Raw genomic sequence first — 20,056 nt, forward strand, 5'->3', positions numbered from 1 at the left:
GCGGGAGATTAAAGTCGACCAAAACCTTTCAGTAACTTCACAGCCGATCACAGGCCTACCTTCGGGGGGGGAAAAAAAAAAAGGACAAGTTACCTTTAAGACTGCTTTGCTGATCGATGATTCCTAGATCTGGAAATAGGTAGTTGATGTTTTGGGGCTGGTCCCTGTGAAAAGACTGCCTCGTGGTGCCTTGCCTGGGAGGCCAGAGGAAAGAAGGCGGAAGCCCTGTGCGAGCAATACCATGATCAATGCAATTTTTTTCTAATTGAAAATTTTATTTTCCTCTTAAATCTGATTTTGAACAACCTTCTTTAGCAGCTCTAGGAGATCAGAGCGTTTGCTGTTACTCCACAGATTTCTCTAGGCGAGTCTGTGTAATTCCCGCGATGGCTCAGTTGCAGACACGCTTCTTCACTGACAACAAGAAGTAAGTACGCGTCTGCCCCTTTTTTCCTCCCCTAACCCCTTCCTTGTATCCTTTCTAAAGACTTTCGCTATGACCTTGTGGATCCCTCATTTTGTTTGCCGTTGTTCTGCCTCTCCCCCAATCCCTCCTTTTAACCCCAGACTCCGTGCGTGAGCGCCTTTTCCTTTCCAACCGTAGCGGCCCACAGCTGTCTGCGACCCACTGACAGCTCTCCAACATCACCGTCTTTTGACTAGCTTTTTCAGGCTACATAATTTGAAGTGTGAGTGTAGTGGGGTCTGAGGGCTCCAGATACCCTTCTTGAATGAAACGTATTATGTAATTTAATAATGAACAAGAAGTCAACTAGTTACATCCCAGTGGTGGTTTTCTTTCCCGTTCATATATTTCTGAAATTTGTTTTATTTCATGTAAGTTTATTTAAATTCTGGTTTTTGCTTACACGGTAATCCGAAAGAACAAAATAGGAGTGTTTAACGATTTCTGAAAACACAACTACACTCTTTTTTTTAAATTAGGTAACAGACGATATTTTTCTAAGCCAGAAAAGGAGAAAGTAGAGTTCTTAATATGGGACGGTAGGACTGGTTTTTGGTTAAGAGTGCAAAGTCCAGTCAGCTAAAATTGTGTGTATACGTTATAGTAAGTATATATGTAAACATAAACATTTTTACAACTGGTCTCCAGATCCGTAGCATTTGTTTGAAACGGAGTCATATTCTGCCCTGTGGTGTATATAAACTTAAAACACTTTTTGTGTTGCTTTAACTACATTGTTCAGTCCCTACATTGATGGCCTTGTAGTGACTGGATCAATAAATGCCAACTTATGGAACTGATAATAATAAACATTTGTTCCCTTTTTTCTTTTTTTTTTTGATGATAAAAAAATATTATTGTATGAACAAGTTAATATCAGCAATAAGCTAAAAAATTCCCACCTCAATTAGGATTGTATCTTTTATTCTTTATATGAATTATGAACTGACTTGGTATATAATATTTACTCTTCTTGTATTGTTGCTGATTGTACACATACATTGTATCATTAATTCACCTGAGTATATATAATTAGTCTATATACATGGGTAAAAAACCTGATAATGCAATAGCATAGCCACTGTATTTTTTCAAATTGAACTTTATATTGAGACAATTTTTGATTCACATGAAACTTCAGAAATAGTAAACCATGTACCTTCAACACAGAGATAAATCATGTGTAGGTGTATGTTTAAGATTCATGAAAAAAGGTATTAGTTTTAATTTAAATATTAAATTTAAATATTAAATTTAAATATTAAAGGCTATACTTCTTCCTTTAGTTTAATATGTTCAGCTTAGTAAAATGAGATGGGGAGATGGTTTTATCCACATAATAATATTTACACATCTGTGTGTAAATTATTCTTCAGCCCTCATGTTACTTTTCAATATAGTAAGGGAAAGGAGAAGTGGAAAATTTGATGTCTAGGTTTTGTTTCCTTTTGGAGACCCTAAATAAATGTTTGCTGCTTTTTGGTATGATAAATACAGAACATTACCTGACAAGTCCAGGGTGTAATTTGAGGACCAGAAACAGCAGCCACATTTGAGAACTTATTAGGAAAAAAACAGAATCTCAATTCCACCTCAGATCTGCTACTTTTTTTTTTTTTTAAGATTTATTTATGCTTATAGAACAGGGGTACAGACCAGAGGTGTGGTGGGTAAAAGGATTCACCAGAGACAGAGTAGGCAACAGAACAGGCAGATTGACAAAGTGCACTGCTGAGGGGATCAGCGGGTGGGTCAAAAGAGGTCTAACACGCCATGTGGGTCAGCCCCCTGCCCAGGGATCGAACTCATGCTGTAGTGGCTTCAGAGAGCTTCATGATAAGGTACTTTAACCCACTGCACCACCAGGGAGAGCCCAGATCTGCTACATTTTTAACAAGCTCTGAAATTTCCCCCTCTAAATACACATGGTGTGGTAAAATGGAATTTATTATAGCTTGTCTTGATGAGTCCTATAGATTCAGCATTAACATTTTTAAAAATTTTTCTTCACACAGGATACAAACCACTCCATGCATCTCTCTTTGGTCACTGCTGGGAGCAAAATCACACTTTCTAGAATAGACTGTTTAGGTAGTTGAATCTCTTAGTTACTGTTTTGCTGCTTTCCTGTATCCTTTCTATGTACTCTCTCATTAGGTAAAAATTCACTTTTCTGGGTATAATACAAGTAGTCTTTATGGTGCATCCTTTCAGATCCTTCTCTTCCATCCTCCTTTTCTCCTGTTGAAATAGCCTATCACTTCTTTGTTCTCTCAGTTTATCATTATAACATTGTTCTTACATTGTTTTGTTGTATTTGATCACCAGATTTTTACCCTTTCTGAAAAACAGAGGCCGCATCTTTAATTCACTTTTGTTAATACCCATTAGCAAAATGTCTGCCCTTTTTTAGAGACCCGGTAAATGTTTGTTAATAATGCACATCTGTGGACCCTCCCTGGTGGCACAACAGGTTAGGATACAGCACTGCAAGCTAGCCTGCAGCCGCTTCAGTTCAAGTGGATCCCCCACCCCAGAGGATCCACAGAGTGCAGCAGACCTCTCCTGACCCGCCCACTGCTCCCCTCAGCAGTGCACTTCGTAGATCTGCCTAATCTGGTCCCCACTCTGTCTCTGGTGAATCCTCTCACAGCCCCTGCACCTCTGGCTTGTATCCAAGTTCTATATAAATAAATAAATCATTTTTAAAAAATAATGCACATTTGTTAGAATATTTGTAGATTTGATCTTGACATGCCATTTCCTTTTTAAAGGTATGCAGTAGATGATGTTCCCTTCTCAATCCCTGCAGCCTCTGAAATTGCTGACCTTAGTAACATCATCAATAAATTGTTGGAGGCCAAAAATGGTGAGTATATGTATAGTTTGGAAGAGGGCACAGTTTCACTAAAGTAAAACTCATTTACTTTTTTTGGCACTATTTTATAATACTGTGTCCATTTTATAGTAGTAAACTTAATTACATGGGTTTCCATTCTACAAGATACTTTGAAAGTGCTTTGAAACAAAATTTTCAGAAAAAAATTTCCCATGTATTAAAAAGTTTTTTAAATCAAATAACTATACCAACAATAGTAAGAATTATACCAACAGAAGAAACTATTTAAATATCTTTAAGTATTTAAAGTTCTTTCAATATCCCGTAAGTTACTAGAGGCTACGTGTCAAATCCTGGAGAACTCAAAGTTCACACTGGACTAGTAAATACCTGTTTGTTTTATAGTTTTTTCATACAATGCTGCTAATACAACTTTTAAGTTCTAAGAGTGATGATTTTATTGTATATTTTCTTTAGAATTACACAAACATGTGGAGTTTGATTTCCTTATCAAGGGTCAGTTTCTACGAATGCCCTTGTTTAAACATATGGAATTGGAAAACATCTCATCAGTAAGTTCAAGAATTTAAACTTCTCTACTTTGCTTAAGGTATTAGCAGATAATGTAGTTAACTCCTTTTAGAATTAGTCTAAATCAGTCTAGCAACCAAGAGTCTTTTTTTCCATCATTTTGTGCATTTTTCCCATCTCAGTTGTTATCACCGTGGGCTTCCCATCACCAAATCATCCATGTGCCATCACCATAGTCCAGTGCATTTCCCTCCCCACCTTCACTGTTTTTGATCCCACTCCCCACTCCACCCCCATAAAATATCTCTGGTATATAACTGTTCATTATTATTATTATTGTCTCACCTGGTCTGTTATACTCCTTCTATGAGTGAGACCATCCAGTATTTTTCCTTTTCTTTCTGGCTTATTTCACTAAGCATGATCTTGTCCAGCTCCATCTATATTGCTGCAAAAGGCATGTATTTATTTTTTTGCAACCAAGATTCTTTTGACTATTATTTTTTCCTAGAAATTTAAAATTTAGTTTCTACATATTAAATTTTAAATGCCTTTTTTTTCTGAGTATGCATTAAGAAAAAAAATGGATGAATATGAAAATATAGCTTCATCTTTGTAGAAGAATAGGTAAGGCAGAGAATAACAAATATTCATGTACTTCTAATATAGGTATACAAAATGAACTGCGCACAAACTAAAATTCATCAGTTTAGGTTATTATGATGCATAATAAACCCCCACTTTTAATTTCAGATTTTTAAAATATTGTTTTTATAATATAAAATATACTTTATAATTGCAGTTTACATTTTACTTACAACTGAAAAAATATATATATTTGCCATTTTAGTAATTTTTTTAATTAATTTTTTTTAATTTTTTAAAATTTTTTTTTAATTTTTTTTTAAAGATTTATTTATTTGTACATACAGAACTGGGGTACAGGCCAGAAGCTCAGGGGCGGCGAGAGGCTTCACCAGAGACAGAGTGGGGAACAGAACAGGCAGATTGACGAAGTACACTGCTGAGGGTAGCAGCGGGCGGGTCAGGAGAGGTCTGCCACACCATGTGGATCACCTCTGGGGCAGGCGGGGATCGAACTCATGCAGAAGTGGCTTAAGCTTCTTTGTGCTGTGCTTTAACCTGCTGCGCCACCAGGAAGGGCCCCATTTTAGTAATTTTTAAGTGTACAATTCATTGGCATTAAGTATATTCACCATATTATGCAGTCATCACCACTATCCTTTTCCATAATGTTTTCACCCCAAATAGAAGCTTTATACCCATTAAACCACATGCTTTAAGTTTTATGATTAAAGTTTCTTATAGCCCCACTCCCACCCCCCCACTTTAGCATAAGTTTTCAAAGGTGTTACTATTTCTCAGCATACTTTAGGTCAAATAAAATTTTTCAACTTTTGTATGGCTCTAAATTTTTTTGAATTTAGAAGGGGATTGATATGAAGGAGATATATTTAACTTTATCTTCATAATGTACTCTTTAAAACTGCACCACCTGATTGATTTCTGGTTTTTCTCTGTGACCAGGAAGAGGTTGTGGAACTAGAATATGTGGAGAAGTACACTGCACCTCAACCAGAGCAATGCTTGTTCCATGATGACTGGATCAGTTCAGTCAAAGGGGCAGAGGAATGGTATTGCCAGATGAATGTTATTCTGTTTTCTTTTTAAGTGCACTATGTGAATATTTTTCTCTGATTCTCTGTTCTCTATGAAAACTAACTTTGATGTATGTATCTGTAACCATGCCAAACAAAGATCATTATATTCAATGTGTTCAAGAAGAAACATTAAGATGTCATTTGTAGTGACATTTATGAATAGGCCAAATGTCTCAGGCTATTTGATGTATTTGGGTTTGGTATGTTGTTTTTAAGACCATGAATATTATTACTTCCAGAGGGGGAATAAAAGCACAGATCTGGCCATGAAGATGCAGATTGTATTATTTTAGCGCTTTTAGGCAAACTCAATCAAATCAGAGGACTATGTGGCTCAGAGCAGACCTCCACTATCCTTATTTACAGGAAAATAGAAGTAGGAATTAATTTCAAAGATTGTCTTCCTGGAGATTTACACAAAGTTATCTTTTTACTGGTCTTACCTATACTTTAATAGTTTGATTAATTACGTGTAATGAATTTAATTGATTACTTAAAAATAAAGAGCTATTATACTTGACAAAGAGTTTCCTAGCTTCTCTAAGAGTTAGTGTTTATAATCATCAAAATGAAATCTGAGGTTTGTCACATTTTAAGAGGTCAAGAAAGTAAATGATAGTGTGTTTTGAAATCTTAATATTAAAGAAGCGTTTAGAAGCATAATCAATCAGGTTTAATTTGTTATTACCTTAGAAATATAATGGATTTCAGGGTTTGGAAAAGTTGCCTTTGTGTTTATAGCATTTTTCTTTTCTTCACAGGATCTTGACTGGCTCTTATGATAAAACTTCTCGGATCTGGTCCTTGGAAGGAAAGTCAATCATGACAATTGTGGGACATACAGACGTTGTCAAAGATACAGCCTGGGTGAAAAAAGGTTAGGATACTTTTCCTAAAGTGACAGGAATCCAAGAGAGTGAACTAGAAGACACCCGTTTGAGTACTATAGCAGAATGGGGATGAAATAGGAAATATCCTGTGACTCGGTTTTTGTGAGGTCTTTAAAAAATATAATGTTCAAAAAGAAGAATTATGTTAAAAAATCGGTATGGACCTCCCTGATGGGGTAGGATTTAAGTTTCAGTGCTGTCACCTCAAAAACCTGAATTTGATCCCTGGCCAGCGAGCTGACCCACATATATACAGGAGACCTCTCCTGTTTCTCCTGCTGCTCCCCTCAGCAGTGTATTTCAGTAAACCCACTTGTTCTGCTCCCCACACTGTCTTTAATAAATGAATCCTCTCACTCCCTGCACCTCTGGCTATGGTCCAGTTCTATACACCCACATAAAACCTGTATGTTGGTAGAAAACAGTCCTTACTGAAATTATGTAATATACCTTTTCAAGTCAATATTGAGTGTTACTAAGTTCATACTTTATTGTATTTTGTGAAGAATCTTTCCTTTATTTCATAAGTTGACTTCTTTTTCAAGGCAGGCCTTATGAATTCTTTTATCTCTTTAACATCTTTAAGAAAAAAATTAATTACCTGGTTTTAGAACATTATGTGTTTTAAATTTTTGTACTATTTGTTTTCTTGTTTTTTTCCTTTTTTCAGATAGTTTGTCTTGCCTACTATTGAGTGCCTCTATGGATCAGACTATTCTCTTATGGGAATGGAATGTAGAGAGAAATAAAGTGAAAGCCCTACACTGCTGCAGAGGTCACGCTGGAAGTGTGGATTCTATAGCTGTTGACAGCACAGGAACTAAAGTTAGTAGCTAATTTATTTACAGTGTGTTGTATTAGAATTTGAGCTTATGAAAAAAATATTTTTTTTACATATATTCATTGTGATTGACCTATTTTTATAAAAGTTGGTGACTAAAGAATATGGTACTCATACAATAAGAGATGCAAAAATTCAGTTCCTCAGTCTGGGTATTTCTATTTTAGAAACATAATCCCAGATGAATGAAGTTTCTTTATGTAATCTTAAATCATAATGATGGATTACTTTCCATCTTTAGCTTACTCAAACGTTGTCATCAATTGAAAATGTCTAGTTACTCATCTGATTTTTAGCAGGTTGCTTCATTATTATTGCTGATCTACTCTTTTATCACAACAAAATGATGAAAGTTAGTTAAAAGGACATAAACCTGAGAGCAACACTGTATTAACGTAAGAAGGGTTATAAGCTCTTTTACAGAAGGTGAACTCCTAATGAGGGAAGACACTTTCCCACCTAGTGAGTTGGGCACTGTAGCCACAAAAGCTGTGACAAGGAGCTCCTGCCTACCTAATGCTTTTCCCTTTCATTGCTTTTCCCTTTTTTCCCACACAAGTCAAAATAAATGTAACCTTTAAAAAATAATAATAATCTCTCTTACAACTTAAAAATTCCCTAAACCACACTGAAATGCTTTCAGTTGGAAGGGCAGAAGACATTTGATATACTGAAAGGTAAAGATTTATGATTTTTCATAAAACTTAAAGGTTTATATGTTATCAAGTCAAAATGTTAGTGAATGAACTACAAAATATTAGTGAATTAACCTTATTTGACTATAAGAGACAAACCGGTCTTGAAGTTTTTTCGGCTTAAAAGATTATACTGTCGGCCCTCCCTGGTGGCGCAGCGGGTTAAAGCACAGCACTGAGAAACTAAAGCCACTTCCGCATGAGTTCGAGTCCCGCCTGCCCCGGAGGTGACCACATGGCGTGGCAGACTTCTCCTGACCCACCCACTGCTCCCCTCAGCAGTGTACATCGTTGATCTGCCCGTTCTGCTTCCTGTTCTCTCTGGTGAAGCCTTTCACCACCCCTGGGTCTCTGGCCTGTACCCCAGTGCTGAATGCACAAATAAAAAAAATCTTAAAAAAAAAAAAAAAGATTATACTGTCTGAGGAAGGAGTGATCAGACATGTCACAAAAAAGCTGTTAACACTTTGGGTCCCATGAACCAACGGAGTGGAAGCTTATTTATGGCCAGCACACCTTCTTTTGTCTCTCCAACTTGACTTTATTTCTTCTCACTTTTAGACTGACCCATGATAATGCAACATGGCCTTCAATATCTCCTGGTCTTTGCGTTCTGTCTATACCTTCTGTCCTTGGAAAAAAGACTAACTTCAGTTCTTTGGCACACAAATTATTTTTTAGAAATCCTAAAGGAGTGAGAGAATTTTTGGCACAGTATAGGTCAGTTATACATCTTTATCTATCTAGCAACTGTGACCAGAGCATGGGGTAAGAATAGTAAACATGGCATTTCCTTCGGTTGCCTTAAAGACTGAGTATAGTTTCAGAAAACTAGGAAGCCAGCCAGGTAACATCCTAGTAGCAAGAATTTCAGAGAAAAGTAATGATTCTAAGTCAAATAGAAAAATAAATAACATAATTCTTTTCCCCTTTATCTGTTTAGTTTTGCAGTGGTTCCTGGGACAAAATGCTAAAGATCTGGTCTACAGGTAAGTTAAGTATTTCCTTTACTTTGACTTAATAAGGATGTTACACAAATTTTAACAAGAGGACTTTTTAACCCACATTTTGACATAAAAATGGATCAGTGCTTTTGAGGACACAAGAAGCCATAGAGAGAAATCAATATATTTCTTTTCTTTCAAAATGATTTTCTATTCAGCATCCCTTTTTCTATTAAAGGGTCACTGAATTGCTGCAAATATCAACAACATTTTGGTGCAGTGGAACATAACTGCCTTAGTTCTTAGAGTCACTTATTCAGAAACTTGGAATTATACTTTGAGTTATTCTGATTCACCTTACTGACAAGGGACTTCTTAATTAAGCTGGTTTACTTTTTTAAAAAAGGGTCTTAATATTGCTTACCAAACTTAATTTTCTACCTTTGAAAACAGATCAGAAGGAACAAATAGATCAGGATGGACTCTTAAGAGGGTGGTACCTTGATAAGTAGTGAGATACCAAAAGAAGAAATGAAAGGGGGAAACCCACAGATACTTAGATTTAAAAAAATTAGTAGTGACCTAGAGCCCTCCCTGGAGATGGCAACAATTTAAAGCACAGCACTATGAAGCCATCACAGTGACTGCAGCACAGTTTGATCCCCGGCTAAGGGCGTGACCCACTTGGCATGGCAGACCTCTCCTCACCCTCCCACTACTCCCCTCAGCAGTGTATTTCAGTACGTCTATCTGTTCTGCTCCCCACTCTTTCTCCAGTGGGGTGGATCCTCTTGTCCCCCGCACCTCTGGCCTGTACCCCAGTTCCATATGGAGAAATAAGTAGTTAAAAAATAATTAGTTGTGATCTAAAACTGTTTGCTCAGGTAAACAATCAGAATAACTTTGTTATATGGGAGGGTATTGCTATATTACAGTATGATATTAAATATAGCTCACAAAGTAAGTTGGGTGGAATCAAGAAAAACTAAAACCATTTTAAATAGTTATATGTAAAAATGGCAGGATACAGACAACTTATTTAGTAGATGCCCCCAAAATGCTGAAAACTGTTTTGAGGCAGAAAGAAGTTTAGAAAATTTTCCACTGTGCAGGTTTTCCTTTTGATACTGCAAGGCAAATAACGTACTATATATGATTAGTTGTTACCTTAAAGTTGTTTGTAGTCTAGTTTGGGAGAAATAGATTAATATTTATAGAATAGTACAAAAGAGTCAAATGGTATGTTGAAGATTTTATAGTTATCTGAAACTTTTAGTTAATTGTTAAAAAAGTAAAATAGAAAATAAACATGACTGGAGACATCTTTTAATGTGTTTACATTGTCATTCCTTTCATAAAATAAATGCAAAAGGTCAGAACTCTCCTACAGCCAGTGGTAAGCATTTTTTCATAGATCTGGTAAAGTGATCAATATTCCTAAGGGTGAGCTTACTTACAGCAAGATGTCAAAACTAGTTAAATTTTAGGACTTAATGTACTTTACTTTTTGCTTTTTCCTTCTGGGAAATTGGTCATACAGATATCTATTAACTAAAATAAGCCCAAGAACTATGACACTGTTTGCAATTGATATTTCCCATAAATTTTAAAGATCAACTTTATAACTCTCTATGATACAGTACCTACAGATGAAGAGGATGAAATGGAGGAATCCACAAATCGACCAAGAAAGAAACAGAAAACAGAGCAATTGGGATTAACAAGGGTAAGTATTTGTGAGGATTCAGTCTACGTATTGACAAATATATGGTGATTGAATGTCCTTCTCATTTGAAATTTCCTTTATCTATATTGCTTCAACTCTAATTAGGGTTTCTTTCAGCAGATTTGTAAATTTTTATTATGAATACTGTATTATGCTACATTTATCTGTCATTAAATGCAGTAGCATTGAGCCAGGCTCACAGATGGGAAAGGTTAATGATTTAGCCATTATATATGATTTCATGTGCATTTTGAAGTACGATCTTTCAATTGTTAGAGTTGCACTAAAATTAAGTATCTTATTATCTGACTGTTTAATAATAATATTTGCTTCATACACCAGAAATGTAATTATTACTAGGGTGCTAATGTTTTTTTCCTAAGTTACTAGAAGTCAAGATTTTATTTTAGGTTTTGGTTTTGTCATTAAACTGTTAGAACCAATTAATACAAATTCAGAAAGTTCATCCAAGTTCTTCTTTGATCTGTTTTGTTAAAAAGATATTTGTCATGTATGGATATGTACTTAATACTGAATTCAGTTTATGAAAACATATTTTTCACTTAGTTTCTAACAGCTAAAATGAATATGTAGTAAATCAGGTAGAAATTTGAATTTTATTTCTTATAATTACAGTGATAAGAAAACAACTGTTGAAATGAGGGTGTCAAGGCATAAAGTGTGATCATAAATGATTTATCAAACTTGTAAAATGCTTATTGGTTCCAACTTACAATAGCTATAATTTCTTAGTACATTTAAACATGAACTGTTGAATTGCAAGAGGAATGATCTATCTAGCAGCTACTTCACTTTCTTGTCAACTAACTCTGGAAGGACAGATTAAAAGTAAAGGAGCTTTATTAATCAGATACTCTACTGGTGGTAATTCATTAATGCATACTACTGATAAACCTCTGAAGAATATTAGTAAGGGGCCCTCCCTGGTGGTGCAACTGATTAAAGCAGAACACTGTGAAGCTATCTGCAGCCACTGCAGCACCAGTTCCATCCCTGATCCCAGAGGTGATCAACATTGCATGGCAGATCTCTCCTGTCTCACCCCTGTTTGTCAGTCTGCCTGTTCTGCTCCCCACTCTGTCTCTGGTAAATCCTCTTACCCCCCGCACTTCTAGATTACACCCCAGTTCTTGATGCATAAATAAATCTTTTAAATATGTATGTATAAAAAGATGTCCTAATTTAAAAAATCACTCAGAGGATAATTTTTATCTTTTCAATTGAATTTCAGTGAATTTTTACATGTTTATATAGCCAAATAATCACTATCCAAACCAAAACAGAATTACCAGCACCCTAGAAGATTTTCTGGAGTTCTCTTATAAGCAGTAATTTAATCACCATTGTAACTTTTATAGATTAGCTTCATCAGTTGTTAAACTAAATAAAATATTTGTCAGATTTCAGTCTTTCTGCTGCTTGACTTTTTTTGATGTATCTTTTTAGGGAACATTTAATCCCAGAATTGGCAAACTATAGCCCAGCAGCCTCTTTCACTAGGTCTGTTTTATACTGTAGAGAGCCAGCAGTGGTTTTCACATTTTTAGGGATGCTTTAAAACAAAGAATATGTAACAGCAATTGCATTTGGTCTATCAAAATTGAAAAATATTTACATTATGAATCTTTACTGAAAATGTTTACTGAACACTAATCTAATCTAACCTCATATTACAGATTAAGTAATATTTAAAGAGGTTATGGGGCTTCCCTGGTGATGTAGGGGTTAAATCTCAGCATTATCACTGCTATGACCACTGAAGCCTGCAGCAGACCTGGCCCACTGCTCCCCTTTGCAGAGTATTTCAGTGGATCCACCTGTTCAACTCCCCACTAGTGAATCATCCCACCTCCTCCCATCTCTGACCTATACCCCAGTTCTTCTCCATATAAGCAAACAAATAATAAATATTTTAAATATTTAAAGCAGTTAGATGTTACAGCATTATCCACTAAATTGTCTCCCATTTCAAAATTATTTCCAGTCTCTTTAACATATTCCTTATATTTAAGACTAGCACTACACCTCCTTTTGGTATTTTAGTTTGAGAAGGACATTAGGAATTTTGGTGTATTCATAACTAAGACATGGACATCATTTAAAGATTTGATAATAGAACTGAAAGATACTTAGGAAATGAAGTGGTGATAATAAATTATTTAGATTAATTTACCTGGAAGATATTAATGTTATTCATGCACCTTTTTCCTCCAGTGGAAGTAATATACAAAATGGCAGCACTTTGACTAAAGCCTAAATTTGTAAGACCCCAGGGCTTTTTCTACTAACTGACATAACAGAATTATGTACAGAATTAAGTTAGTTTTAACTTTATTATTTCTCAAAATGAAAATTAAAACAAATGGAGGAAGTAGCAGAATATAACATAAAGAGTATAACTGTGGACTGCTATTTGGTAACTTAAATCTGTCACTTATAAAGTGTATGAATGTCAGGTTTAGTTCTTCAGTTATGAAGTAAAGCCATTATCTTTCTTGTAGTATCATTGTAAAGAAGAAACGTTAAGATATGAAAGCTAAACCACCTGGCAAAATATTTACCATATGGGCTTCAGAAATAATAACTTATTGTTTTAATTACCCTAAACTGAAAAGGTTTTTCCTTTTGGGTATCTTTCATTTCTAGACTCCCATAGTGACTCTCTCTGGCCATAAGGAAGCAATTTCCTCCGTTCTGTGGTCTGATGCTGAAGAAATCTGTAGTGCATCTTGGGATCACACAATTAGAGTGTGGGATGTTGAGTCTGGCAGCCTTAAGTCAACTTTGGTAAGGCATATAAATCAGTATTTCTTCTATTAACTCTTAAGTGACAAAACTAGAGATGATTACTTTTAAACAAAAGAAGTAAAAGGTCCTAACCCCTTTTTTTTCCTCCCCCTCTTTAGACAGGAAATAAAGTATTTAATTGCATCTCCTATTCTCCACTTTGTAAACGTTTAGCATCTGGAAGCACAGATAGGCATATCAGACTGTGGGATCCTCGAACTAAAGGTGAGTAATGTAAACCACTAGAGGAAAAAGTATGTAGAAATAAAGTCACTTTCTCTTCTCACTAGAGATGTACATAAAAAGTAATTTTCAGCCTTTCCTGGTGGCACAACAGCTTAGAGCACAGCACTATGGAGCTCTCTGCAGCCACCATGGCATAAGTTTGATCCCCAACCTTGGGGCTAGCCCACTTGGCATGGCAGACTATTCCTGACCACCCGCTGCTCCCTCAGCAGTGTATTTCGGTCAATCTGCCTTCTGCTCCCCACTCTGTCTCTGCTGAATCCTCTCACACCCCACACCTCTGGCTTGTACCCCATTTCTTGTATGCATAAATAAATCTTTTTTTTTCTTTAAAAAGGTAATTTTCTACAAGTTTTTTTGTTTCTGTTTTCCAAAATTCAATTATTGTAATCTTTTTTACATTGTTCAGATGGATCTTTGGTGTCGCTGTCCCTAACCTCACATACAGGCTGGGTCACATCAGTAAAATGGTCTCCTACCCACGAACAGCAGCTGATTTCAGGTTCTTTAGATAATATTGTCAAGCTTTGGGATATAAGAAGGTAATTACTGTTTCTGATGTACAAAAGAAATGTATTCGTTATCTGTTGTATACAAAGAAAATGAAATGAATACTGAATGATTATCCAAAAGCATAAGAGTGAAGAAAGTTATTGGTCATAGGCCCTGTGTTGGTATCAAAAAGAAAACTCAGGATTAAAGGTCACTCTTTGACAGTGATTCTAATAAATTGCACATATTAAGGTCTGAGCCAGGCTCAGATCATGACACAGATCATAGGTGAGACAGGGAAAATGTTAGCATAATGACAAAATAGCAAGAGAGTGGGTGTTGACAGAGTGGAGGAAGCTTGAGACAAATAATGGCTACTGTCAATAAACTCTCAGAGGTCTTAATAAGGAATTTGCGTTAATGGTAGGAAAGGCTTTGGAGGATTATAAACAAATGGGGAAGACTGGCAGCAGATAGATTGTTAATATAGTTCAAGAGATAGATAATGGTGATTTGTATGCTAAATGGTTGGATTCTGGGTATATTTTGAATCTATCTCTTTTGAAGATGGTCTGTGCATTGAATATGAAAATAGGAACCAGGACTATGCTCAAATTTTCTGTCTGAGCAATTGGGTGATAAGTGCTACCATTTTCTATTAGCCTAGTAGGAGGAAATCAAGAGATTTGTTTTGGTTGTTTTAAATTTGTAGGCCCATAAGTCAAGGCAGCTGTTGGGATATGCATTGGCTGTATATATCAAAATCAGCAGACATTTGGGCTAAAATAGAAATGTGGGGATTATCATCATGTAGATGGATAGACAAAGGGTATATAAAATGGGATGGCTACAGAGAAGTAGTCAAGAAAGTATGGATACAACCCTAATTAAGATAAATTTTTATAAGTAAAAATTGATGTAAATTTTCCTAAAAAATATTGTAATAAATCTATAATTGCTAATGATATGGGAAAAGCAGAGTTGATGATCATTTTAACTTAGGGTTTCTGTAGTAAGTAATTATTGAGCAAGGGTTATACACTAGAATTTTTAGAAAAGTATAAGTGATTGTTCATAGATCTTTTTTTAGTATTATAAAGTACATATAATGTTCTTGTTTTCCTCTTTTAGTTGTAAGGCTCCTCTCTATGATCTGGCTGCTCATGAAGACAAAGTTCTGAGTGTAGATTGGACAGACACAGGGGTAAGAATTTATTACTTGGTGAAGAAGAAAATATTAAAATGAATCTCGTGTGTTTTATAGATCTTATTCAAAAGTGAAACAAATTTAGCTTTCATTAATAGTAAAATTTGAAATTTTTAAGATTTATTTTATCATAAGTTTTAAAGAGCTTGCTGCTTCATACTAATTGGATTAAAGTCTTTCCCATTTTGGAAAGATCTAGATTATAAAATCTGTTTAAAGAATTACAATTTAAGTATTTGTATATAGAACTAAGCTCTTTTAGCCTAAAAATACTAACTAAAGTTAGTTAGCTCTGGTATCTAAAGCTACTTCAATTACTTGTAATAATCCATTTATCTGTATATGTTAAATGGACTGTCCTTTAAGAGCTACAATCATCACACCTGAAGTAAACCCATACAGTGAAAAAAATAAATAAGGGTATTTTTTTAAAAATCCTTAAATAGGTAAAATTATGTCCTGTTTAAAATTATCTTTAAAATTTCAATTGTATTAGCAAATATTTCATAGTAAATTCATTAACATTATACCTCAACCAAATCAAATCGTTCTAAACTTTTAATATAATGTGTTGTAACATAATGAAAGTTGATGTGATTGGCCCATTTACATATTAACTGAATGCATATTAACTACTCATCCATGGTATTTAATTAGATTTATCTAACATGGAATAATTATAGTTACCTTTGTGTTTGTGTTTTTTTTTTTCCTCTCCCTTTACATAGTTACTTCTGAGTGGAGGAGCAGACAACAAATTGTATTCCTACAGATACTCACCTACCACTTCCCATGTGGGGGCATGAAAATGAATAAGTTTGACCACAGAGATTCTACATATGAAACTGATAAATCTTCAGAGTACATCATTCGGATTCAGAAAGCAGCTTTTTATGTTCTTATCCTTGATAATAGCTATCACTGTTACCTTTATTATGTATTTATTATGCAATAGTTTGTGTTTACAGAATACAAAAATGTGGCCTGTACTGTCTACCTTATGTAACTCTAGAAATTAAATGTTTTTAATTTCTTTTCAAGGATACTAGCTTAAGATTGGCTTTTGAAATACTATAAAGGCATAAATTTAAAAATGTAGTAGTTAATGGTCCAGTATTTTATTTCTGATGATGAAACTTGTTATTTGCTGTCCAAAAAATCTAAAGAAAACTAAACTTTAAGAGAAAAATTAGTATTTGCTTTAGGTATTCAGAACATTAAGATAATGTAAATATTGCCAATTCATTAAACATTTGTTGAAATATTTTATGTCAAGTTTTTCCTATTAAAGTTATATCAGAATCCTTTATAGAAATAACACACAGATTTCATGGTAATCAGGATCTCTCTCCCAAACTTATCCTTATATGTATATAAAAACAGATTCTTAGACAAAGCCTTTTCAATATTACATTGTAAACATTTTATAACTTTTATACCATTAGTATTTACCTTAATGTATATGTTATATGCCAAATGGTTTCTTAAAATGCAACTTCCAACTTTACTGGACTGGTATTCCTCAAGCAGAGCATTTCAGGCTCTCAATAATATATCGCAAGTCAGCTCAGTGTTATCGCTAGAGTCTTAATGTAGTAGATCTCACAGGATATTCCTGTCATAGAGCTCTAGGAAGCATCCAAATGTACCTGGCTACATTTGGGAGCCATAGATAAAATAGATTAAATCTGGTAGGAGTTTAGTTCTCCCTCTATGAAGAAGTCCAGGCAGGGGTAGTCCAGAGCCTATATAGTGGTTTTGTTTTATACTCCTTAGGGCCCAAGCTCCCTTGGATATGGTTCTCAGTCTCTCAGAGACCAAAAACTAGTGCTCCAATTATATCATTCTTGAAAAAGACAGTATATTTTAATGCCCACATCTGAATAAAGGTATCCAGAAAACTCACACAAAGTCAGTTCAGTAGTCTTTGGAACTTTCAAAGAACAAAAATGAATTTTTTTTAAAGATTTATTCATTTATACATACAGAACTGAGGTACAGGTCAGAGGTTCAGAGGGCAGTAAGAGGCTTCACCAGAGACAGAGTGGGGAGCCGAACAGGCAGATAGAGGAATAACACTGCTGAAGGGAGCAGCGGGCGAGTCAGAAGAGCCACGCCATGCAGATCAACCTCAGGGCCAGGAATCAAACTTGCATTGAAACAGCTGTGGTTAGCTTGCAGTACTGCGTCCTAACCTGTTGCACCACCAGGGAGGGCCCAAAATATCTTTGTAAACTCACTCAAATATAGCATTCATACACCAGATTATCAAAGACTAAAATAACCTGTTTATAGATGTAGTGGACAAAAAAGGAAGTGGCATCAAATACTGGTTCCCTCACTTATTCTCAACCCTAGTTCTAATGCAGGATACTGTCCTAGCTAAGGATGGTGTTACAGTGACCAAATCACTTGGAGGCTTGTCTGGTGGGTTTTATATATATATAGTTTATTTTTACATACTTTTGTGCATTTTTCCATCTCAGTTGCAATCCCCTTGGGTTTCCCATTTGTCTGGTTTTCTACTAAACTTTTCCTTCTGTAACTGAAGTGGTTTAGTCTTAGTTCCCAAACGGTACATGGCAGGCCAATAGAAGACTCAGACCTTTTGTAACATTATTCTATCATCCATCCTCTTGCCTTTTTCCCCAAAAGCAGAAGTTTCTTGATGATCTGTCATCCTCTGTTTTAATTACACTAAACACAGGGACTTTACATGGACTTAATTTATCCTAAGACTGGCTTAATGAAATGAGTGAACAACTTTTCCTAGCACTAAGAGAAGTAAGAAAACAGTGTCTTCAGGACAAATTAGCATACAGAATTAGTTATTACGGTGTCTTGTCAGAGTAACGCAGCTCATAAACTTACTGATACTTGTTCTTACCTCAAAAGTTTTAAATAATGAACTGTTTAACAATAAACTTCGTAACTTTAATTTTTAGCTCAAAGTATCTAGTTGCCCAATAAATCATTTCAAAGGAAAAGGCTGAACTGTCAAAATCCAGAGTCTCCTGGCATGAAATAAAGAGAACAAGACGTGTACAACCTTCAAAAAGATCGCCTACTTATGTGGGAGATAATCATTTAAAATTTAGTGTAACAGGGCCCTCCCTGTTGGTGCAGCACTATGAAGCTATCCTCAACCAATGCAGCACAAGTTCAATCCCCAGCCAGGGAGGCGACCCATAAAGTGCAGCAGACCTCTTGTCTCATCCACTGCTCCCCTCAGCAGTGTACTTATTAAACCTGCCCGTTCTGCTCCCCATTCTGTCTCTGGAGATTCTTCTCACCATTCCCTGTACCTCTGGCTGCACTGAGAAGTTTAAATTTTTGCTTTCTTAAATAAAACTGCCTTTGAGGTTTTATCTAAACATTATCCTTTTTTAGATGAAAACTCTGCTGAGATGATTTGAGTAAAGTTACTGGACTAACTTGAATGACTTAAGATTTTTATTCTATGTAGGGGAAAGATGAGCTTTTTTTTTTTTTTAAAGATTTATTTATTTATTTATATGGAACTGGGGTACAGGTCAGAGATGTGGAGGGTGAGAGGATTCACCAGACAGAGTGGGGAGCAGGACAGGCAGATTGATGAAATACACTGCTGAGGGGAGCAGCGGGTGGGTCAGGAGAGGTCTGCCTCGCCATGTGGATCTCCTCCAAGGCAGGCGGAATTTGAACTCATGCGGTGAACTCATGTGGTAGTGGCTTTAGCTTCTTAGTGCTGTGCTTTAACCCACTGCGCCACCAGGGAGGCCCCAAATGAGCTTTTTAAGGAGACAATGTACCTGTCATATCCCTTTAATTTACAAAAGGCAATTTCGCTATTGACAGCAGTGCATAATAGAGCAGAATGGTTCCCAGGATTATTAGGGGAAAAGAACAAATAAAAGTTAAAATTTATGCCAAATATACATAATTACATAACAATGAAGCCTGCAGTGAAATCTTGTGGTATTTTTTCCTCATGTATTTCAGTTAGCATAATCCCCTCAAGGTCCTCTGTGTTTTCACAAATGGCAAGATTTTGTTCTTTTTTAATACCTGAGTAGTAAGCCATTGTGTATATATATGTCTTTAAGCATTCAACCATAGTCAGGCACTTGAGTTTCACTATTGTAGATAGTGCTGCAATGAACATAGTCCTGTAAGTATCTCTGATTTAGTGCTTTCATATTCTTCACCTAAATACCTAGAACTGTGGGATCACTACATCATATAGTAGTTCTGTTTTTGTTGGAAGAACCTCAATATTATTTTCCATAGTGACTGCACCAATTTATATACCTGCCAACAGTAAGTATATCATTTTCCTTTTCCTCCATTCCTCACCAACACTTATTTCTTGGTTTTTTTGTTTTTTTTTTTTTTTGATAATGGTCACTCTAAATGAGTGAGGTAAAATCTCACTGTGAGATTTGTATTTCCCTAATGATAAATGATGCACAGCATCATTTCATGTGTCTGTTGGCCATCTATATATCTTATTTTAGTGAAAGGCCTATTTAGATCCTCTGTTTTTAAATCAGGTGGTAATTTTTTGTCGTTGAGTTTTACAAGTTATACGTTTGCCTGATACATAGGTTTGCAAATACTTTTTCCAATTCAGTAGACTGCCTTTTTTGTTTTAATGATTTCTTTCACTGCTGAATGAAGCTTTTTAGTTTGGTGGAGTCCTATTTGTTT

General features: G+C 35.4%; 1 protein-coding gene across 1 annotated transcript; it reads left to right on the top strand.

Moving 5' to 3' along the window:
- The first annotated feature begins 165 nt into the window (after positions 1-165).
- On the top strand, positions 166-16,600 carry WDR12 (WD repeat domain 12). Its single transcript, XM_004674377.2, has 13 exons — positions 166-427; positions 3,241-3,335; positions 3,783-3,877; positions 5,385-5,491; positions 6,280-6,395; positions 7,079-7,233; positions 8,888-8,933; positions 10,529-10,614; positions 13,282-13,422; positions 13,542-13,647; positions 14,078-14,210; positions 15,292-15,364; positions 16,096-16,600. The coding sequence occupies exons 1-13, from the start codon at positions 387-389 to the stop codon at positions 16,171-16,173; spliced, it is 1,272 nt and encodes a 423-aa protein (XP_004674434.1). The 5' UTR covers positions 166-386; the 3' UTR covers positions 16,174-16,600.
- Positions 16,601-20,056: the final 3,456 nt, after the last annotated feature.

Source organism: Condylura cristata, unplaced genomic scaffold, assembly GCF_000260355.1.
Source record: "Condylura cristata isolate star-nosed mole 26May11 unplaced genomic scaffold, ConCri1.0 scaffold00002, whole genome shotgun sequence".
NCBI lineage: Eukaryota > Metazoa > Chordata > Mammalia > Eulipotyphla > Talpidae > Condylura > Condylura cristata.